The sequence below is a fragment of the Oryctolagus cuniculus genome, chromosome 1 (assembly GCF_051225735.1).
Source record: "Oryctolagus cuniculus isolate XC-2025 breed Fujian yellow rabbit chromosome 1, ASM5122573v1, whole genome shotgun sequence".
Lineage (NCBI taxonomy): Eukaryota > Metazoa > Chordata > Mammalia > Lagomorpha > Leporidae > Oryctolagus > Oryctolagus cuniculus.
Window position 1 is genome coordinate 162,048,514 of NC_142867.1, and position 24,369 is coordinate 162,072,882.

At 41.1% G+C, this 24,369-nt stretch overlaps 1 protein-coding gene across 1 annotated transcript in view; it reads right to left on the reverse strand.

The window, feature by feature from the left end:
• The window catches only part of PGM5 (phosphoglucomutase 5), a 231,651-nt gene that overhangs the window by 172,619 nt on the left and 34,663 nt on the right, over window positions 1-24,369 (reverse strand). The window contains exons 2-6 of the mRNA XM_002708190.6: window positions 23,715-23,877; window positions 11,917-12,063; window positions 8,048-8,173; window positions 4,485-4,675; window positions 3,731-3,885 (exon numbers count right to left, since the gene is read on the reverse strand). Coding sequence (XP_002708236.1) covers window positions 3,731-3,885; window positions 4,485-4,675; window positions 8,048-8,173; window positions 11,917-12,063; window positions 23,715-23,877 — 782 coding nt within the window. The remainder of the gene's footprint in view (window positions 1-3,730; window positions 3,886-4,484; window positions 4,676-8,047; window positions 8,174-11,916; window positions 12,064-23,714; window positions 23,878-24,369) is intronic.

Genomic DNA, 24,369 nt, shown 5'->3' on the forward strand with positions numbered 1-24,369 from the left:
GCCAGCCCTATCCTTTTAATCTTTATTTATTTATTTATTTATTTATTTTAAAAAAAAATTTTTTTTTGACAGGCAGAGTGGACAGTGAGAGAGAGAGACAGAGAGAAAGGTCTTCCTTTGCCGTTGGTTCACCCTCCAATGGCCGCCGCCGGTGCGCTGCAGCCGGCGCACCGCGTTGATCCCAAGGCAGGAGCCAGGTGCTTATCCTGGTCTCCCATGGGGTGCAGGGCCCAAGGACCTGGGCCATCCTCCACTGCACTCCCAGGCCACAGCAGAGAGCTGGCCTGGAAGAGGGGCAACCGGGACAGAATCCGGCACCCCGACCGGGACTAGAACCCGGTGTGCCGGTGCCGCTAGGTGGAGGATTAGCCTATTGAGCCGCGGCACCGGCCCCCTTTTAATCTTGAAGTAAGTAAATACTTCTTACAGAGGAAAATATATATATAATAACCACAAAATTAATTATAAGAAAAATAATAAATTGGCCTTACTTAAAGTTTAAAACTTCTGCTCATCAAAAGACAATACTAAGAAATTCATAGCAAGCAACAGAGAGAAAGTGTTTGCAGAACACATATATGACTTATTGTTTAGTATATATCAATAACTTCTACAAATCATGAACAAAAGAACAGCCCAAGTTTAAGAAATGAGCAAATACACTTTGAAATAATACATAATGAAAGAAGTTACACAAGTGACCGAGAAGAATAAGAAAAGGAGTTCAACACTGCCAGTTATTAGGTGAAGCAAACCTAAATCATAAGAAACAACTGCTTATATGCTCTACAATGGCTACAATGGAAAGACTGGCCACACCAAATGTTTGTAAGGATATGAAGCAACTGTATCTCTCATACATTAAAATTAAGAATATAAAAAAAAGTTTTGGCAGTTTCTTGTAAAATTAAACCTAACATCTGCCCTATGACCAGCACTGCACTCCCAGAAATTTACCAAGAATAATGAAGATGTGTCAACAAGAAAACTTGTGTAAGAATGCTATAGTAGCATGACTCATAACAGCCAATAACCAGAAATAGCTCAAATGTCCATCAACAGCAGATTAAAGAAATAAAAATTGCAATATTATATTCATATATTAGTATACCACATGGCAATAAGAAGGGATGGACTACTAACGCATGCAGTAGATATGGATGGATAAAATTTATTTATTTATAATGGAAAAAGGAGTGAGTACCTGGTATATGATTCTATTGTGTTAATTTTTTAAACAAGCAAAAAGTATACAGCAATATAAACTATAACCATGGATATGTAGGGAGGATCTGAAGGAGGTAGAGGCAAATTTTTTGGCATGATGAAAATATCTTAATCCAGGTGGTAGTTACACAGATGTAAATTTCACTGAACATGAATTTTAGGCCACTAGTGAATATATGAATAACACTGTAGAAAAAGTACTCAAAATTCATTGTTAAATAAAAGAGGAAAGATGAGAATTGTGCTAGATGAAAGATAGACTTCAGGGTCTAACCAGATACAACATGTGGTTGCACGCGCATGGCAACACTACTCTGGGCAAAACACCTATAAAAGACATTTTAAGGACATGCAGGAAATCTGACCAAAATATTGGTTCCAGAAGCCATAAAAATATATTAATAGAAGTTTTTTTGTACTTTGTTTCATATCTTTGTCAAACCAGTGGTTAAGAATGTTATACTCCTGGGGCTGATGCTATGGCGTAGTAGGTAAACCACTGCCTGCAGTGCTGGCATCCCATATGGGTGCTGGTTCGAGTCCTGGCTGCTCCACTTCTGATCCAGCTCTCTGCCATGGCCTGGGAAACCAGTAGAAGATGGTCCAAGTCCTTAGGCCCTGCACCTACATGGGAGACCTGGAAGAAGCTCCTGGATCCTGGCTCCTAATCAGCCCAGCTCTGGCTGCTGTGGCAATTTGGGGAGTAAACCAGCAGAGAGGAAATATCTCTCTCTCTCCCTCTCTCTGCCTCTCTGTGACTGCCTTTCAATAAATAATTAAATCTTAAAAAGAAAAAGAATGTTATAATACTATAGTTTCAATGATCTGTGATAACTTTAAATTTTACTATGAATGGATGAAATGGTCATCTTTCCATTTGCTTATTGTTTATAGCCCTTGCCTGTATTCCCACTAAACTAGGCGCTTTTTACTTTTCATTTGCTGAACTCTTTATTTGGTGGAGCATTAAGTCCTTGACTTTAATGTAAATTAGAAATATGTTATCTCAAAAACTGAAAAAAGAAACAGAGAGAAGGGGGAAAGGGGAAAGAATGGAGGGGGTAAGGGAATATAATTATATTCTTTGACTTATATCTATGAACCATACTGAATACCTTAAAAACTAATAAAATATTATAGAATGTGAAAAAAAAAAACTATTCTAAAATATATTAATAGAAAATTGTAGATTGTGGGTAGATAAGAAAAATCAGGTGACAAGCAACATATACTTTCTTGTATTTTTTATATCATAGCACAGATTTCATTTAAATGTATATAACAGATAAGTACAGAAAGAAGTCCAGTAAGGGATTACATTATCTATTAACACAGGTGACTCAGGGGAGGGGGGGCAATGCTTACACTTTCTTCTCACTTGCCATATGCACATATATGGCTTCTACAACAATATTATACTGTTTGAAGTAGTAGACTCTGAAATTCACTGTTTGATAAGACAAGGTAAAAGATGGCAGGGATGAATAGGACAAGGAGAAAGAAACCTACCACTACTTAAGCTCTAAGTAAATCTATCAGGCATTTTCCATGCACTTCCCATTTCATCCTCACAAGAAACCTATGATCATTTCTATTTTCATACGGCTAAAAAGGGTACAAGCAATCACTTGAACATAATATAAAACAATCTCAAAAACCCATGCTCTTTCCACCTCACTTGTATGCCCTTTCAGATTTCGGAGACTTCACTAAGTATTTATTTTTAAATATTTATTTATTCATTTGAAAGTCAGAGTTACAGAGAAGGGGAGAGAGAAAAAGAGAGAAAGAGAGAGAGAGAGAGAGAGAGAAGGGGAGAGAGATGAGGAGAAGGGAGGGGAGGGTGGGGAGGAGAAAAGAGAAGAGGAGAGGATATTTTCCATCCACTGGTTCACTGCCCAATTGCTGCAATAGCCAGAGCTGAGCCAATCCAAAGCCAGGAGCCAGGTCTTCTAAGTCTCTCACGTGGGTACAAGGGCGCAAGAACTTAGGCCATCTTCTGCTGCTTTCCTAGGCCATTAGCAGAGAGATGAAAGGGAAGTGGAGCAGCTAGGACTTGAACTGGTGCCCATACAGGATGCTGACACTGCAGGCCAGGACTGTAACCTGCTATGCCATAGCACCAGCCCCGTCACTAAGTATTTATGAAGTGTGTACTACACACACAGTGTTCTGTTAAATGTTTTATACAAATCACTTCATTCACACTCAGAACTTTCCATGTCAGGATGATGTATTCCCATTTCATAGATAAGAAAACTGAGGCACAGAAACGGAACAAGTCTCCCTGGTTCCCACAGATAATAGCTGACAGAACAAAGAATCAGGCTCAGGCCACCTGACTCTCCATGGTAGAGTCCAGTACGCTCTTCCATGTTTCCAAGTTCCCATGCTTTCAACGCGTTCCCAGTGGAGTACGAGAGAATGAGTGTCAGGTACCAACAAAAGGAACACTGACAACAGAAGTCAACCACACATTTTTCACAAGAACATCCTTGCTTACCTGTCCAGGGCGGTGCTTGTTGGCATACTCCTCCCAAACCCTCGGACCCCAATCTGACGGAAATATGGAATGCAAGAGAGGTTGGCGGCGATGACAGCCAGAGAGTCAGAAGGACTCACAAAGAAGCCATTCTGGCCTAGGATCATGTAACGGTCCTGTAGGAGGCAATGTGTAAAACTTTTCAGTCAGAACCTTCTGCTGCTAGCACCCCATCTCCACAACCATACAAGCCATTTCACTGCCATCTTACAAGTAAACAGACAAAAGTAACTTGATTGAGGCCAAAAGAACACAGGAAACCTTATTCCAAATTTCTCCATGTCAAGGGCCCAGAACCTCAACACAACTAGGAATGTGTTCACCTCCTGAAATGTGGATGCCCACCTCATGCTTCAGTAGCCTCTGTACACTTGGCTGTTTTCTCCCAAACATATGGAGAACAGAAGTTACTGCTGGTCCCTTAGCATGATGCTTTCAACAAAACCAGCTGTAAATAAAGATTTATTGCTTCACTTTTTTTTTTTTTTTTTAAGGAAACCACCTCTTTTATAACACAACGCTAATCTGGAACTAAGAAAGTAATGGCTATTTAACTGCAATATCTAGCCATTAAGCAAAAGAGCAGATGCAGAGCTAGTCAGGGTCCACATGTCCCATACATGCTAGCTCCAGATGTGTTCATTAATGTTCTGGCTTCTGATGCTTGGCTCAATACATGGTAAAAGGTCAGCAGGTAGAAAACTTTCCTACATACCCCGTCAGCATCAAATGCAGCTCCAAATCCATATTCTCCTCCTTTCATGGCTTCCAAAAGTGTTGTTGCATAGGTCAGGTTTGGGTCAGGATGCTGCCCTCCAAAGTCTTCCAGGGGAACACAGTTTATTGCAGAATTGGCTGGGGCCCCTAGCTCGTCACACAAAACTTTTCTCACGTACGGTCCCATAACTAAAACAAGATACACAGCCATGTGAAATATTTGCAGAACCTTCCCCCTAGAACATGTTGTTCTGGTTAGAACAAAAACAACTATTTTACAGATTGGAAGGGAAAAAAATTCTTCATTTTTTTAAGATATAACATAATGCTCACTTCAGTTACTATTTATTGAGCAGCTTCTATGTACCAGTTATTGTTAATCATAAGCCAGTTATAAGAAATCTTGCTCACAAACCTTTTCTAAATGTTGCCAGAAAAGAAATCAACCATGTATTAATGACTCATTATTGCTTTTCATGTATTAAAATCTTTATCTAAACATATGCAAAAGCACCAAGGTCTCTTGAGATGGTCTTTGCCTCTGCAACTATTTGAACTCCCCCAAGTATGTAATTAAGCACTGTAAGCAACTGAAGTACATAAAACTCAGTGTATTTTACAAATGAATGCTGAGGAGCGGTGTCTTCTAGTGCAATGAACATTTATCAAGAGCCTAGTACGGGAATCTTACATCAGGAACGGAAGGGATCATACTGAAGGAACATAAAGACACACTTCCAACACTACTAGACTCTAAATCTAGCTATAGGATGAGTCAAATCCACAGATGAATGACTGTAGTTATAAGACAAAAAGAGAGGTACCATTCACTGCACAATATGAAATAAATATTATAAACTAACTAGATGCAAGTTTTTTCTTTCCCCAGTCATCCTGCAAAGGCATCCTGTAACAAGCTGACAGACAGCAGGTGCCATTTTGGATATAAGTAATAGCTGTGCCAGCTCATATGTGTGCCCAGCAACCAGCCAAGCGGAGACTCCTGAGTCTGGTGGCGAGAACAGACTGGGGGATGGGTTCTCGTGACTGTGGGAAGCTTGTGTGCTGGGACTGTGAAAATACTAAGGCTGTGTGGGAGGATTCAGGGTGTGACTAGGATAGTGGGCAGTCACTGTGGGAGGCTCCACACAATCAGGACTCCCTGGTTACCTGGCTGGGGGCACACTGCTGGAGAATCTGAGTTTATACTGAGGACTACACAGATCCTTTGTATGGTCCTTCTGGCAGAGCAGATGAATAACAAACTCACTGGGGCTAGCACTCAGGCACTAGTCTTCTTTGAGGAGAGGAGCTCAGCTGAGTCTATGCAAACAGACAAGAAGAAACTTTCCCTCTGATTAAAAAAAAAAAAAAGGCTTACCACACCAAACCTGGATGTATCATCTCAGACACACCCTTCACACTGGAGCACTGAACAGAGCTCCCTGGCCACTCCTACCAAACGCCTCTAGGTATTCCCTGAAAGCAGACACTCCACTAATCCAATCAGACATAGTCCAAAGATAAAAGCAGCCAGAGTGAAAATCAAAGAAGAAACCAAGGAGTATCTCCACAAATACTGAATAACAAACACACTAATCCAAGAAATATGAATTATGAATAAGGAAGATGGGGCCAGTGCTGTGACGTGGTGGGTAAAGCTGCCATCTGCAGTGCCAGCATCCCATATGGGTGCTGGTTCGAGTCCGAGCTGCTCCACTTCCAATCCAGCTCTCTGCTGTGGCCTGGGAAAGCAGCAGAAGATGACCCAAGTCCTTGGACCCCTGTACCCACATGGGAGACCAGGAAGAAGCTCCTGGCTCCTGGCTTCAGACAGGCACAGCTCTAGCCATTGTGGCCATTTGTGGAGTGAACCAGCAGATGGAAGACGGCTCTCTCTCTGTCTCTCCTTCTAGCTCTGTGTAACTCTGACTTTTAAACAATAAATAAATAAATCTTTAAAAAAAATAAGGAAGATAAGATGACACTCCCAAAAGAACACAACACCTCAATACTAGATTGTGAAGATGATGAGACTGAAGAAACACCAGAAATGGAATTCAAAAAATTGATCATAGGATTACTTACAAGTCATCAGAAGCAAATGCACAAACTAATGAAATCTACATGACATGAAAGAAAATTTCTCCCATGAAATTGATATCTTAAAGACAAAACAAAATGAAATCATGGAAATGAATAATTCAATAGAACAAATAAAAAATACAGAATACAGTGGAGAGCCTTAACAACAGAAATGGTGAAGCAGAAAAAAGAATATCTGACATAGAAGACAAAGCACAGGAAATTACAGTCAGACCAAAGACAAGAAGAAGAAATTAGAAAACTAAAAAACAATGTTAGGAATCTACAGGATACTATCGAATGACCCAACATATGGGTTCTAGGAGTTCCTGAAGGCATGGAAAGAGAAAAAAGATTAGAAGGCCTTTTTAGTGAAATAATAACAGAAAATATCCCCAATTTGGAGAAAGAAAGGGGCATCCAAGTACAGGAAGCACAAAGAACTCATAATAGACATGACCAGAAAAGATCTTCACCACAACACACTGTAATCAAACTCTCAACAGTAAAACATAAAGAAAAGATTCTAAAATGTGCATGAGAGATATGCCAGATTACTCTCAGAGGATCTCCAATTAGACTCACAGCAAACTTCTCATCAGATACCTGACAGGCTAGGAGGGAATGGTGAGATATACTCCAAGTATTAAGAGAAAAAAACTGTCAACCCAGAATATTATACCCTGCAAAGCTCTCATTTATGAATGAAGGTGAAAAAGACCTTCCATGACAAACAGAAATGGAAAGAATTTGCTATCACCTGTCCAACCCTGCAGAAGATGCTTAAGGATTCGCTGCACACAAAAACATAGAAACATAGGCATCACTATGGAATAAGGTAAAGGAAGGAAAGCTTCCAGTAAAGTACAAAGGAAATCCAAAGTAAAAAATAGAAATATGTATTGAAAAAATGGCAGGGCAAAGTTTTTTTTGTTACTTATCAATAGTCACCTTGAACGTAAATGGTCTTAACTCTCCGGTTAAAAAACACAGATTAAAAAAAATCTGTTTGCTGCCTACAAGAAACACATCTCACCAACAAAGATGCATGCAGTCTGAAAGTGAAAGGATAGAAAAAAAAAAGTGCTCACACTGCAGAACCAACAAGGAGTTGTATGCATATTCACAGTATTTAGTGACAGGGAAATAAATATCAAAATAAACAGCTAAAATACTTAAAATACATTCTCTGGGAAGTTGGGAACTGAGGAAAAGAAAACGTTAGGGATAGAGCTGAACTATTTAGCTATTTAAACTAAGACATGTACTGGGATCAAAAAGTAAAACAATGAACTACAGTTTTTACTCTATCCGTACCACATTCTAATAAGCGTAGTCTTAAACTTATCTGTTCAACTTTTCTTTTCTCTGATATGTAAATTTTTATGTAAATTTTACATACTCTCAAAACCCAACATGCATTAATGCCTTTTTAATATGTCTTGCCCACCAGTTTGCAGAAAACCATGAGCTCACCTCCATGCATTGCATCAACACGGATCTTCAGTTGGCTGGGCCCAGTCAGTAGACTCTTGATGGCATTAAAGTCAAAGATGGTTCGAAGGAGGTTGAGATAGATGTCCACAGGATCCACGATCTCCACTAAGGACATGGAGCAAAGGGAGACAGCCATGACTGCACCCACAAAACTCTGATCTCAAAACCCCATCACAGTCTTACACTACACATAGGGAGTGTCCATTTGTGGAAACAATCACAAATCAAGGCACAATCAACTTTTCAGATGACTATAAAATGTGTAAATATAAGATCACATTACTTTTAATTATAAATAATGTAATATCATGTCTAAATAATATCAAGTTATAAATTCTTTGCAAGTTACAAGTCAACCAAAAGAGTAAATTTAAATAAAAACATGTCTTGTTACCCCTGTTCCCACCTTCTTTCTATCACCTCCCTCCCAAAAAATGTACATATCTCAATGTTTGCCATATCCAGTTGCCTTTCTTCTGGGGGCCAACCAAAGACTCAGCTGGTATAAGACCAATCAAACAGTGACCCCTATGCCCAAATGCCAGATCCTACTGCAGACTTGGTGATGAAGGATGTATTCCTGAGTTTGCATGAAATCTCCTTCATGCTCATTCAGTACCCAAATTCCCAGTGAAGGTCAAACATCAACAAATCCTTATTCAATATGAATGAATGTATCTGGCACAATTCAATGAACAGGAATACAAACCACATCTTTTTGATTTACATGACATACAAAAAACCAAGAATGTAATGTATTTTTCATGCTGGGCAATCAGGACATAATTAATGTTCAGAAAGAACTTTTCCTAAAAATAGTAAATATTTGACTCTTTAGGCACTATAATTTCTCCAAAATCCCTACTTTTACATATAACTTACATTTTGAAACATATATATTATTTTCAAGTTTTTCAAGTGCTACCTCGGGTTCCTTAAATTTTTTAACTTGCACCAAAGGTATCCCCAACTCACTTTCAAAATTTTGAACAAATCTAGATGCAATATTTAATGTATAAGATTTAAATATGTGACATGAAACTATCCCTTCATCAGATCAAGCACACATCCAGAAATAGTTTCCTTCCATTTAAATCAATGTAGTGTGTGTGTGACCGTTCAAATATAATAAAATTACTTTTGAAATATCATGTATAGTTTTAAATCATCTTTTCCCATAAGGAGATGCTACTTCACAAAATAATTCAAAATTACTTCATAGGAATTATAAACTGAAACAATGTTAAGGCAATAAATGTATGCTATACACATTTTGTTAGGTGTATTTTCCATATTAATCAAAAATTAATCTTTAAAATAAGAGGTTATGTGCTACACACTTTGTAAGTTTTAGTCACTCAAAGATGTAAGATGATATTTTTGTTAATTGCATTCTGGTTCTTCAGTTGTTGAACCACTTGCCTAACTGCATTTGTATATACAACAGAAAACACATAGAAGAAATATGGAAAACAGGAAAGCAAGGAAGAGTTATGAAAACTGATTGCCCCCATCAAATAGTTCATGCTCTTGACATTTATTTAAGGTGAAATGCCAAGAAATTATTTGTTTCCATTTAACTTAAGCCTTGTTCAACACATAAAACAGCAAGAATATAGCACATAGAGTAACCCAATTATCTCCCAAATTCTTCTCAGGAGCCACCCAGAAAATGGTAGGGTTTTTAGAAAATTCATCCAATTAACATTGTGGCTACAGCAATGACCCTGAATCTGAGCTCAGCAAAGGTTTGACTCTCCTGGACAACCAGAAAAATTGCAAAGATACCAAAAATACATACATAAAGGTAACTACCTCCCAATAGTGACACCTGACTTTTCTCATATAGCCCAGTCCTTCCAAGCATATTTAAATCTTACTGGTTAAGGGGAGATGTTTGGCACAGCAGTTAAATGTTTCTTGAGGGGACGGCGCTGTGGCATAGTGGGTAAAGCTGCCACCTGCAGTGTTGGTATCCCATATGAGCACTGGTTAGACTCCCGGCTACTCCACTTCTGATCCAGCTTCCTGCTAAAGGCTTGGGAAACCAGCAGAAAATGGCCCAAGTGCTTGGGTCCCTGCACCCGCATGGGATACCCAGAAAAGGCTCCTGGCTTCAGATCGACCCAGCTCCAGCCATTGCAGCCATTTGTGGAGTGAACCAGCAGATGGAAGACCTCTCTTTCTCTCTGCCTCTACCTCTCTGTAACTCTGCCTTTCAAAAAAATAAGTAAATCTTAAAAAAAAAAAAAAAGAAAAAAGAAAAAAGATCTGTGTGTGTGTGCATGTGTGTGTGTGTATATAACTCTGTCTTTCAAATAAATAAGTTAATCTTTTAAAAAAAATGTTGCTTGGGATGGCCACACCCCATATTGGAGCCTGGATTCAAGTCTGAGCTCTGCTTGCAGCTTCCTACTAATGTGTACCCTGTGAAGAAGCAGGTGATGGCTCAGGTACTTGAGTCTCTTTCACCTGGATTGGGTTCCTGGTTCTTGGCTTCAGTCTGACCCAATCCCAGATGCTAAAGGTAAGTGGAGAGTGAACCAATGCATGGCAGAACTCTCTACCCTACTCCCTCCCTCCCTCCCTCCCTGTCTGTCTGTCTGTCTCTCTCTCTCTCTCTCGTCTTTTTCTCTGCCTCTCAAAATAAATAAAAAGAGATAATATTTTAAAAACATCTATTTGTTAAACACAACACATCCTTTGCCTTCAGTCATCTAGAAATTCCATGTGTATGCATGTATGAGTGTATGCAGGCTCCCAACCAGATTAACAAAAAAGCAGGCATTGCTACCATCAGTGAGTATCATAAGGCTTTCAACACACTGGCTCAGCAAAAATCAACTCAAAACTTTTCAAGAAACATTTGGTAGAACTGACCCAAACTCTGACCCCTGCACAGTCCATTTAGGGTTTTGGCTCCAAATAATTCATGAAACCAGGTATTTCATCTTTTTTGCTAAATTATATTACATGTAATATAAGTATATCATCTTAATAGAAACTTTATTGAAGTACTTAGAGGGCCACAAAGAATAAAACATGTTGGTTAGTTCTACTGTTACTTGTATGTCTTCAAGAAAATAGTAGAATAAGTAGAGGGAGAAAAATATTGTGCACATAAGTGATAGTAACACATTGCTGTATGCTTCAAAATCAATCTACAAAACAAAAATTTGTACTCTGAGTAGTTGACAAGTTGTATTCACCCCAGAATATAATATTTTTAGCAAATTTCATTTCTATTCTTTAATTCTTGAACCACGTATCTACAAATATTTGGCACTTACTGAATCCCATTCTTAAATTTCCTAACCTAGTATACAACAAGCGAGCAATAAATGTATATTACACTAAGCTGAGCTTCATGGTCTGCCTGGGAAAAGAAAGCCCTACCCTCCATGAGAAATTAGTAAGTCCATTGGCAGGTTAGGTTTCTTCTTAACTACCTAAGACATTCCAGCATCTTCATCTTAATTGCTCATAAAATCAAAGACAAGTTAAGGCAATTCACAGCCCACTCCTGGAAAGCTCCACAGGATTCAACCTGAGTCTTATCCTATGTCAGAAATGAAAGAGTTTGGAAATCAGTTTTTGAAAGATTCTAGCTCTCAATACATTGGCTTCTCTCCTTTCTCTCCAAACCATGCTGTTTCAATAATCTAGATAGATAGATAGACAGACAGATAGCAATATACACACATGTATATTTATATATACATATATATATACTCAGTCCTGTAATTCATAATTCAGTAATTTTCTTGAGTGTACTCCCCTGCAAAAACCACAGTCACCCCCATCCACAGAGTTATTCTGATTTCTTCAAAATTCAATCTCTCTATTACCTCTAAATGGTTTGAATTTGTTCTCGAGGTCAAATTCTTGTCTTCCTAGGCGGGATAGGTCAATTCGAAGATCAGGACATATGGCATACTCCTCAATTGTCTTGCTGATCTGATAGATTTTGTCTGAGACAACATCTGGTGCAGGACCTAAAATTTGAACAACAAAAGATAATTTCTTTAAAGTCTTAGAATTATAACTGGAGAAATGTTACCATCCTTCTTCAGGCAATGAACAATAAGCAATGATTCACAGTTCAATTAGCCTTGATATTTCTCGTGCTACATTCATTTACCATAAAGGAAATTTGGTCAGCCTCACCTGCTCTGTGTAGACTAATAAACCCCCACTTTTTTTTTTTTTCTTTACCTTGTAAGCAATGTTACATCGTCTCTAAAAATAGTTTCACACCTGCCAGGGAGACCCAGTTATGTAATCAGTTTTATTCAGGATATGAGACACAAACAGGATATGCATCTGACAGAAGTGAGGGATTCCAGACTTAAACTGCAGCTTCCCCAGTGCACCTGCAGGAAGAAAATATGATTTCTTCTTCCACTGCTGCTCCCTATCTGATATGTGAGCTTAATAGGGTAAATTAATTACGGTCTCCAACTCATGCTCTCTAGTCACTCCCAAGTTTTCTAAATAAGATTTAACTTAAATTATCTTCTGAATTTCCTCAGGAGAAAAAGTTGACAATTAAGTTGAGACAGACTTTTAAAAAACTGAACATGGAGCCAATTGTTGTCCTCCTTTCTGTTTTGTTTCTTTTTCTTAAGATTTATTTGTTTTTATTTGAAAGGCAGAATTAGAGAGAGCGTGAGAGACAGATCTTCCATACACTGGTTCACTCCCCAAATGTATTCTAGCTCTGAATGCATTGGCTTCTCTTTTCTCTCCAAACCATGCTGTTTCAATAAGATAGGTAGGTAGGTAGGTAGGTAGGTAGATAGATAGATCGATCGATCGATCGATCGATCTGCAACAGCCAGGGCTGGGCCAGGCCAAAGCCAGGAGCCAGGAGCCAGGAATTCCATCCAGGAATTCCATGTGGGAGGCAGGGGGCCTAAGGACTTGTAATATTTTCTGCTGCTTTCTACGACTCACTAGCAGGGAGCTGGATCAGAAGCGGAGCAGCCAACTCAAACCCAAACCCGTGCCCTCATGGAACGCTGGTGTCCCAGGTGGCGGCTTAACCTGCTGTACCATAACACCCGCCCTAAGGTTTTGTTTTCTTTTCTTTTTAAAAGGGTATGGCTGCCCCTTGGAATCCTCAGGGGATGGCAGATACCAAAAGTCAAGGATGCTCAAGCACTTATGTACCTGACAGATAGATAACCACATATAAAGCTTATTTAACTACTGTATTGTAACTTTCTACTGAACAGAAACTGTCTACTGATTTTCTTAAATATCCCCATCCTTAGTCTCACACTGTCTGACTCAATAGCCACTAGCCACATTTGGCCACTGAGCACCCAAAATACATCTAGTCAAATGAAGACATGCTATAATTATAAAATGCACATTCAATTTGGAGGACTTAGTAGCAAAATGTAGTACAGCTTGTAACTTTCATGCCAACGTGTTAAGTTGACAACATTTTGGATACAGTAGTTTAAATAAAATATGTCATTAACTTCATTTTTTCTACTCTGTTATGTGGCTACTAAAAAAGTTTAAATTATGACTCATAATATACTACCATCAGATACCACTGCCTTAGAGAATAGACCACTTACTGTCCCCCATTAAGTGGCTATAACAATGAATAGTGGGCAAGGCTACTGCCTGTCATGTGGGTACCAGTTTGAGTCCTGGATGCTCTACTTCTGATTCAGCTCCCTGCTAACAGCTTAGGAAAGCAGAGAAGGATGGCCCAAGTACTTAGGCCCCTGTACCCACGTGAGAAACCTGGCTCTTGGCTTTGGATTGGCCTAGCTCCAGCCATTGCAGCCATTTGGAGAGCAAACCAGAGGGTGGAAGACCTCTGTGTGTGTGTATGTGTCTGTGTGTCTGTGTGTCTGTGTGTGCACGAACGTGTGTATGTCTGTAACTCTGCCCTTTAAATAAATAAATATTTAAAAAAATATAAGAATGAATAGTGGGTATTGGCATTGTGGCATGGCAGGTTAAGCTCAGGTTTACAATGCCAGCATCTCATGTTGGAGTGCCAGTTTAAGTCTAGGAGCTGCTCTGCTTCTGATCCAGCTCCCTGCTAATGCGCCCAGGAAAGCAATCAGTGATGCCCCATGTATTTGGGCTGCTGCTGTCCACATGGGAGACTAGGATGGAGTTCCAGGCTCCTGGCTTCAGCCTGGCCCAGTTCCAGTCACTGGGACCATTTGGGGAATAAGCCAGTACATGAAAGATCTTTCTATCTCTGACTCTCCCTCTCTGTCACTCTGCCTTTCAAATAAATAAGTATTTTTAAATATTTTTTCAAAAAAGGTACAGTAATAACCCCATTCCAGTCAGATAGAAAACAGTCTAGTAGATTTTACCATTTTCTTTTCGTAATGTACAGAAAAAAGAAGACTTCAAAGAAATCCACATAGCCCTTCTCTTTCAATTTTTATCCTTCTTTACCCTTCACATAAATAAGTGCTCCTCTTTAGTTTTTCCATTTTCTGTGCTGGCCAAATCTGAGAATGCATAAGCACCCTCCTACAATCCCCGATGCTCTACGCACCACACTGTGTTCTGTGGCTGTGTCTATCATTCTTTACGAAGTCTTTATCTGAGTTTTAATACCAGCACACCACAGAAACGTCTATGGAGCCTCTCAACCACCCTTGTGGTGCATCTCAGAGTTCATAAGCAACATCTGCACTCCTGCCAACTCCTAAGCTCCCTGACATCCTCCACTGCATGGACTTCTCATTTTACTTTAATCACTGCCTGCCACAGTCAGACTTGAACCATTGCTGTCTCTATGAAATCAATCTCTGAAAGCACCAAATTTGAGCCTTCTCCTCTCACAAACTCAACTTCCAGCTACCTGAATCAGAACCTGTGTCTCACTCTTGTATTGATGGCCTGTCACCACTTAATTAATCCCAGACTGCTGGCCTTTCTAGTCCCACTGGTCTCCTATTCCAGACAGGACACTACCTATGACATCATGGGAGGCATGCCCTTGTTAGCATAAGATCACAAGACAAACACTTACTGAAATTTACATATGCCACATTTTACACTTTATATACAATCTATCACTCACAAAAGCAGATTAAGTAGTAATTAATACCCTCATTTCCCAAATAAGGAAACTGGTATTGGAAGACTTGATGTACCTTAACCAGGATCACATCACAGAGGTGGGATTTGAATCCTAACAATCTGACGTCAGCTCAGACACTCTTAACAGCTAGGAGCCCTTCTGATGTTCTGCCATGTCCACAGTCATTCTCCATTTCAGTGCACCGCCGTCATCTGTTCCCCTTGCTACACATTCATGAGGCAGACAGGGGCACTCACCAAATTACCAAAACTGAATCCCCTAAGAAGGAGGTGTGTAACTTCACCTGTCCTCTGGACTCCCCAGGAATCTTCAACAATTCTCCTACAGTACCTATGACAAAACACCTCCTTTGGCCGGCGCCAGCATCCCATATGAGTACCAGTTTGAGTCCCAGACTCTCCACTTCTGATCTAACTCTCTGCTGTGGCTTTGGAAAGCAGTAGAAGATGGCCCAAGTTCTTGGGCCCCTGCACCCAGGTAGGAGACCCGGAAGAAGCTCCTGGCTCCTGGCTTCAGATCAGCTCAAGCCATTGGAGCCATGTGGGGATTGAACCAGTGGATGGTTCTCTACCTCTCTGTCTCTACCTCTCTTTTACAAGTAAATAAAATAAGTCTTTAAAAAAAATACCTCCTTTTATTCCAAATTCCTTCTCTATTCATGCCCCGTTATCTTTGCAAGGAATCTCTCCTCACACTTTTCTGAAGAGACATACACAACAGTTCTCTAGAACTTCTATTATGAGCCTTCAAACTTGACTCTGCACCCACTTTTGCCTTCTTTCTTTGAAGTTCTGCTCCATTCTTGGAATCAAACTTCTCAATGAGCTTCCCATTTTAAGCTTTCTTAACCACCTTATTCCTCAGTCACTTAACTAAACTGTTACAAGGCTTAACTAGGATAAAATATGAACAGTGCTGAGTCTGGATCCCAGCACACTATAAGTAATAGAAACAGTATTTTTAGGCTGGTGCTGTGGCTTACTAGGCTAATCCTCTGCCTTGCGGCACCAGTACACCGGGTTCTAGTCCCGGTCGGGGTGCCGGATTCTGTCCAGGTTGCCCCTCTTCCAGGCCAGCTCTCTGCTGTGGCCAGGGAGTGCAGTGGAGGATGGCCCAAGTCCTTGGGCCCTTGCACCCACACAGGAGACCAGGATAAGCACCTGGCTCCTGGCTTTGGATCAGCGCAGTGCGCCGGTCGCAGCGCGCCGGCCATGGCGGCCATTGGAGGGTGGAAGGAAGACCTTTCTCTCTGTCTCTCTCTCTCACTGTCCACTCTGCCTGTCAAAAAAAAATTAAAATAAAATAAAAAAAGAAACAGTATTTTTATTATTGTTTCCATTTCTTATCATCTCTTCCCCTCTACTCAGTAACATGATCAGAATGGTCCTGTCTTCCAAATATGTACATAAAGCAACATAGTTCCAAATGTTTTCGACCTCCTACTCATTCTTCAGGTTTTTTTCATATATTTCTTTTCAAAAATTTTAAACTTCATTTTTAATTAGTTTTTTGTTTGTTTTTTTGACAGGCAGAGTGGACAGTGAGAGAGAGAGAGACAGAGAGAAAGGTCTTCCCTTGCCGTTGGTTCACCCTCCAATGGCCGCCGCGGCCGGTGCGCTACGGCCGGCGCACCGCGCTGATCCGAAGCCAGGAGCAAGGTGCTTATCCTGGTCTCCTGTGTGGGTGCAAGGGCCCAAGGACTTGGGCCATCCTCCACTGCTTTCCCGGGCCACAGCAGAGAGCTGAACTGCAGGAGGAGCAACCGGGACTAGAACCGGCACCCATGGGATGCCGGTGCCATAGGCAGAGGATTAACCAAGTGAGCCATAGCGCAGGCCCTAGCATTTCTTTTAAATAGCCAAGCGCCCTAGAACTGGATGCATATATATTTATTATAGTCACATCTTCCTGTTGAATTGGTCCCTTAATCATTAAATAGTGCCCTTCTTGATCTCTTTTTAACAGTTTTTGTGTTAAAGTCTATTTTGTCTATATTAGGATGGCTACATCTATCCATTTTTGCTTTCCATAACCATGGAATATCTTTTTTTCCATTCTTTCCCTTTCAGTCTGCATGTATCTTTGTTGGTGACGTGTGTCTCTTGTAGGCAGCAAATAGATGGGTCTTGTTTTTTAATCCATTCAGCCAGTGTGTATCTTCAAAATTGAGAACGTAGGTGATTTATACTCAAGGTTTCTACTGACAAGTAATGACTTGGTCTTGACATTTTTCTATACATATTCCTATTGCTTATTTTGGATTTCCTTTGCACTTTTACTGGGAGATTTTCTGTCTTCATATTCTTTCATAATTATGCTATCTTTCTGTATTTCTGTGTATAGCACATCCTTAAGCATCTTTTGTAAGGCTGAATGAGTGGTGAAAAATTCTTGCAATTTCTGTTTATTATGGAAGGTCTTTATTTCACCTACATTCATAAATGAGAGTTTTGCAGGTTACAGTATTCTGGGTTAACAATTCTTTTTTCTTGAGATTTTGACTATATCTCTCCATTCTCTCTTAGCCTGTAGTCTAATTGGAGATCTCCTGAAGTAATCTGGCATATCTCCAATGTACATTTCATAATCTTTCCTTTATGTTTTACTGTGGAGGAATTAGACTACAATGTGTCATGCCTATTTTGAGTTCTATGTGCTTCCAGTGCTTGGATGTCCCTTTCTTTCTCCAAATTAGGGAAGTTTTCTGTAATTAATTCACTAAACAGACCTTCTAACCATTTTCTCTTTCCATACCTTCAGGTACTCCTAAGACCCATATGATCAGTCATTTGATAAGAGCCCATAAATCTCCAACACTGTTTTTAATTTTTCTAATTTCTTCTTCATTTTTTTGGTCTGACTGAAAAATTTCCAAAGGTTTGCCTTCTACCTCAGATATTCTTTCACCTGCCTCACCAAGTCTGTTGTTAAGGCTTTCCATAATATTTTTTATTTGACCTAATGAATGCTTCATTTCTTTTCCTTTTTTTTTTTTTTTTTTGACAGGCAGTGTGGACAGTGAGAGAGAGAGACAGAGAGAAAGGTCTTCCTTTTCGTTGGTTCACCCTCCAATGGCCACTGTGGCTGGTGCGCTGCAGCCGGTGCACCGCGCTGATCCGAAGCCAGGAGCCAGGTGCTTCTCCTGGTCTCCCATGCGGGAGCAGGGCCCAAGGACTTGGGTCGTCCTCCACTGCACTCCAGGGCCATAGCAGAGAGCTGGACAGGAAGAGGAACAACCAGGACAGAACCAGCGCCCCAACCGGGACTAGAACCCAGTGTGCTGGCGCTGCAGCGGAGGATTAGCTTATTGAGCCATGGCGCCGGCCTGAATGCTTCATTTCTAATATTTCTTTTTTTTTATTTATCTGAGAGAGAGAGAGAGTGAGTCTTCCATCCACTGGTTAACTCCCCAAATGGCTGCAATGGCCAGAGCTGTGCTGATCTGAAGCCAGGATCCAGGAGCTTCTTCCAGATCTCCCACGCAGGTGCAGGGGCTCAAACACTTGGGCCATCTTTACTGCTTTCCCAGGCCATAGCAGAGAGCTGGATTAGAAAAGGAGTAGCTGGACTCTGGCCTTAGAATCAACCCTTAAGGCACTTGGATCTGGCTAAAAAGCCCATGAGAGTTTCTCAGGCATGGAAAGCCAAGACACTGTGGCATAAAATGACCTAAATGAAAGATCTCTGTGAGTGAGATCCCAGTGGAAAGAAACAGGTCATCAAAGGAGGTATCTTTCTCTGAAGGGAGGAGAGAACTTCCACTTTGATTATGGCGTTGTCTAAATAAGGTCAGAGTCTGTGAACTCGAGGCTTCCATATTCTTGGCAGTTCATGACAAGAGCCTTGGGTGATTACTGACGTCATAAATAAGAGTGTCAATTGTTAAATCAACAAGAGGAGTCACTGTGTACTTACTCCCCATGTAGGACTGCTGTCCTTAATGTGTTGTACTATGTGAATTAACGGTAAAAATAATCTTTAAATAGTACTTTATACTTTGTGTGTCTGTGTGGGTGCAATCTGTTGAAATCTTTACTTGGTATATACTAAGTTGATCTTCTGTATATAAAGGTAATTAAAAATGAATCTTAATGAAGAATGGGATGCAAGAGGGAGTGGGGTATGGGATGGTCTGTGGGTGGGAGGGTGGTTATGAGGGGAAAAAACGCTATAATCCAAAAGTTGTACTTTTGAAATTTATATTTATTAAATAAAAAGTTTTCTAAAAGAAAAAAAAAGGAGCAGCTGGGATATGAACTGGTGCTAATATGGGATGCTGGCACTGCAAGCAGAGGCTTAGCCCACTACACCACAGCACCAGCCCCTCTAATATTTTCTTATGATTTCTATTTAAAAATCTCAATTTCATGGGAAAATGTTTCATTCATATATTGTATTGATTTCTTTAATTTGTGGATTTTCTTCTCATTGTTTCTGAGTAATCCTATGGTTAATCTTTTGAATTCAGTTTCTTGCATTTCATCAATCTCTTCATCTTCACGTCCTAATATTGAAGTACTGTTGTGTTCCTTTGCGGGATGGGTGGTGCAGGGTATTAAACTGTCTTCTTGATTCTTGTTTCTTGAATTTCTGTGTTTATTTTTAGGCATTTGTGGAGATACTTGTTGGGTTTTTTCCTCTATGGTTTATATCTTTAAACTATGCCTTTGTGGTTTCGTGGATTGTCTGCTCTGTCAGTGAAATACTGAGGTGCATGCTGAGTGTGGTCGGGAGCTCGTCAGTACTCCAGGGTAAGGCGTGTAATTCAGGGTGACATCCAAGTATGGTGTGATAGACCTCCTCTTATTAAAGGAAGGACAGTTAAGGTCACCTCTGTTGGCATAATCACACTCTCACCTCTTCTCTTCCAAAGTGGTCAATGTCTGTGTGTTAGCCCTCAGTGGGTGTAATACTCTTCCACGCGTCCACATGAACTGCACAAAACATCTGCACACAGTGATTGATTGCCCAAAGACTCAGCTACACCCTGTGTCCTCTTGTGCAGTCCCAATTCCTACAGTCTCAGCACACAGGGCTCCAACAGTCATGGGGTGCAGAGGGTCCATTCTGCTCCACTAGCCTGTCCCATTCACAGAGGCTGAGACATTCCCAGAGCCAGCTGCCTGTGAGTGCTCCATCCAGAGGGTTTGAGCCTCAGTCTGTGATATGTTGAGAGGCTTGGAGGAACCCACAGTCCTACATGAATGCCCAGCCCCCTGTCAATCCTCCCAGTCAAACACAGAGTCAGCGGGGAACACAGATTTTTCCCTCTGGTGAAATTCTTGTATCACACGTGTAGACAAGAGCCACCGGCCGCAGCCCCACAAGTTGCCAGGCACATACTAATATCAGAGTGGCTCCTTCTCCTGCCTGCTATCAGGTGCACACACCCGAGCTGCTGCTCTGCTACTGCTGCAAAGACGACTCATTCCTGCTGGACACCCACACAAGAGGTGCTGCGGCTGCAACTTACGTCCAAAATGGTACCTGCCTTCTCTCAGCTGGTGGCCAAGTGCGTCTGTAGGAGGGTGGGATGGGGTGAAATATGCCCCCTTTTTTTCAACTGTGTTAGCTCAGTCTCCAGCCAGACTCAAAGACAGTGACGTCTGCTTGGCTCTCCCTTCAGCTACATCATCAGCGGCACAGGCTGCTGTAGTCTGATCTCACCTTGCTCTCCAAAGCTGGCGCTTTCACTGGCTTTGGGCCGCTGGGGTCTTGTGTGATATCTATGGTCCTTGCTGCTGTACCTTCCACAAAGATCCACGGTGTTCCTCTATTCCTCCTCCTTCCTCTGAATCTCCAGTGCAGTTTTCTCTCCAGATCTCCCCTGAGAATACGCTTTCTCCACTTTTTTTTTTCCCCTAACCTAGAGCAGTATACCCATACCATATTCTGCCATCTTGGAATCCCCCCTCAACATTCTTTTTAAAGATTGATTTATTTATTTGAAAGTCACAGTTACGGGGGTGGGGAGAGAGAAAGATTGGGAAGAGAACCAGAGAAAGGTTGTCCATCTACTGGTTCACCTCCTAAATGGCTGTAACAGCCAGAGCTGGGTTAGACCAAAGCCAGGAGACAAGAGCTTCTTCCGGGTCTACCAGGAAAGTGCAAAGGCCCAACCTCTTGGACAATTTCCACTGCTTTCCCAGGCATGTTAGCAGGGAGCTGGATTAGACCCAGAGCATCCAGGCCTTGAATCAGAGCCCATATGGGGGGTCAGCACTGCAGACAGTGGATTAACCCACTGTGCCACAGCCCCAGCCCACTCTTAATATTTTAAAAAAAATTACTCAAGGTTGTTACTGATAGGTAAGGACTTACTTTTGATATATTTTTATTTGAAAGGCAGAGAGAGAAAAAGAGAAGAGAGATGGCGAGCAAGTACTCCCACCCACTAGTTCACACACCAAATGCCCACAACAACCACAGCTTTAGCTAGGCCACTGCCCAGAGCCAGGAACTCAGTGTGGGTGGCAGGAATCCAAAACTTGATCCATCACCACTGCTTACCAGGTTCTGCATCAGCAGGAAACTGGACTAAGAAGCAGGAGTCAGGCATCAAAGCATGCCACTCTAATAATGGACACAAGCATCCTACTAACTACTAGGCTAAACAACTGCCCACATACTGCCATTTTTTTATTAATTATTTTCTGGTCTTTTTTTTTTTTTTTTTTTGCAAGCCATTCTTTTTTCCTTTCTTCCTCTCTTATTTTTGTGATTTGGTGATTTTCTGTAGTGAGAGGCTTTGATTCTTTTCCTGCCTCATTTGTATATTTGCTATTGCTTTTTACTTTGTGGTCACCATGTTTCTTTTTCTTAATATTCAACATGAATAAAGTTTATGGTTTGGATAATATGCAAAATGGCCACAAGGAAGAAGAGATAATACACTTTCCCTTGAAAATGTGCTATTTTGCCTGGAACCAGGAAACATTCATAACGATAAGTGGTTAAAATTCAACTGCCAGAGGGCCAGTGCTGCGGCGTAGCGGGTAAAGATGCCTCCTGTAGTGCTGGCATCCCATATGGGCACCGTTTGAGTCCCAGCTGCTCCACTTCCAATCCAGCTCTCTGCTATGGCCTGGGAAAGCAGTAGAAGATGGCCCAAGTCCTTGGGACTTGCGTGGGAGACCTGGAAGAAGCTCTTGGCTCCTGGCTTCAGATTAGTGCAGCTCCAGCCATTGTAGCCTTTTGGGGAGTTAACCAGCGGATGGAAGACCTCCCTCCCTCTCTGCCTCTCCTTCTGTGTGTAACTCTGACTTTCAAATAAATAAATAAATCTTTAAAAAAAAATTCAACTGCCAGTGTTAAGCCACTGCATTTTAGGCCACTGCATCCCATATGGGTGCCAGTTTGAGTGCCAGCTGCTCCACTCTGATCCAGCTCCCTGCTAATACACTTGGGAAAACAGCAGAGGTTGGCCCAAGTCCTTGGGTCCCTGCACTCATGTGGGAGACCCATAGTCCTGACTTCAGCCTGGGCCAGCCCCAGCTGTTGTGGCTATTTGGGGAGTGAACCAGCAGATGGAAGACCTCGCTCTCTGTCTCATCTTCTCCCTGTATCTCTGCCTTTCAAATAAATAAATCTTAAAAAAAAAAAAAAAAAAAGAATTCATCTCCTACCTACATACACATGTAGACTCAGTGTTGTAGATTAAAAGATAGATTAAATATATTTAACATTTGTACCTTTGAGATGTATCCTGGTTTTAATGCATGTGTACCTTTGAGATGTATCCTGGTTTTAATAAAACAGCTGTAAAGAACACCTGGGAGATTCTTGGGAGGAATCTGATTACAGATTAGCCTTCAGATACTATTAGAGAAGTAGTGTTTTTGTTCCATGTATTAAATGTATTTATGCAGGAATATATCTGTCTTTTTCAGAGATGCATACAAAAATATTTAGGTATGAAATGTCTTTATGCTATAACCTGTTATAAAATTTTTCATAAGGAAAATGATCAGTAAAATGGAAAAATGAGGTAATGGATCTATGAGGTCCATTTATTATTCTCACGACTTTGATACATGTTTAATTTTTTTAAAGAAAGTCACCCTGTACACATATCCTACCTGTTACTAGAACTCCAAACTGTGAACTTCTGTAAATATAAGAACTGAAGTAACTCTGTAATTTTAGAGAAACAAAATTAAAACTGTAAGAAAGAGATGGGTCAGGCCTGAGGCTAAAAATCATCTGTCCAATCCTCAGTTTAGTTTGCTCATCTATAAAAAATGAGGGTAACTAGGATCTAAATGACCTCTAATGGGCTACAATTAAACTTCAAAGTCCTCCCCCAGCAGATAAGCCCAGACTGCTCAAGGCCTTCCACTATGGTAAAGAGCAGAGGAGGCCAAGGGACCATCCGCATGCATTCACAAGCCCATGATGCCACTTTTTTGTCAGGCCAGCTTGAGCACCTTGCTGGATTTTCGTGAGCTAATTCCTCTCCACGTTGTGTGTCTACCACCACAGCGTCACTGTAAGACTATAATAACAAAAGAGGGAAGAAATGATGATCATCAAGGAGTGCTGTGAACCACATACCTCCATTGGCAACATTAAACTTCACTCCAAACTCTCCCCCAGGGCCTCCAGGGCAGTGGCTGGCTGTTAGGATGATTCCACCAGCTGCCTTTATCTTCCTGATAATGCAGGAAACTGCAGGGGTCGACAAGATGCCATTCTGTCCAATAATCAACCGACCAATCTAGATTGTCCAAGAAAAAAAAGAAGTCAATCCAGTTGCATGGGTTGAAGGTATTTCAGGAAAAAAAAATCAAACCATTGGCATACAATACAGTTAGTCATTTGGCAAAAAGAACTGAGTGCAGCTAGGCTAGGGGATAAGCAACAGCATTGTTTCTCCCACTCAGTGTGCCCCAGACCTCTTGAGGCACCCACTTCTAGTCTTCAATTATTAACCTGTGAACAGACTATAACTCACTGGTCTTCAGTAGTTTGAAATATCTGCTTTTGATGACCAAGGGGTGAGCCTAAACCACACAAGAAGTTCTGAGTTTGGCATTTTTTTAAAGATTTATTTTATTTATTTTAAAGACAGAGTTACAGAGAGAGGTAGAAACAGAGAGAGTGTTCTTTCATCCGCTGGTTTACTCTCCAGATGGCCGCAACTGCCAGAGCTGCGCTGATCCAAAGCCAGGAGCTTCTTCTGGGTCTCCCACATGGGTGCAGGGGCTCA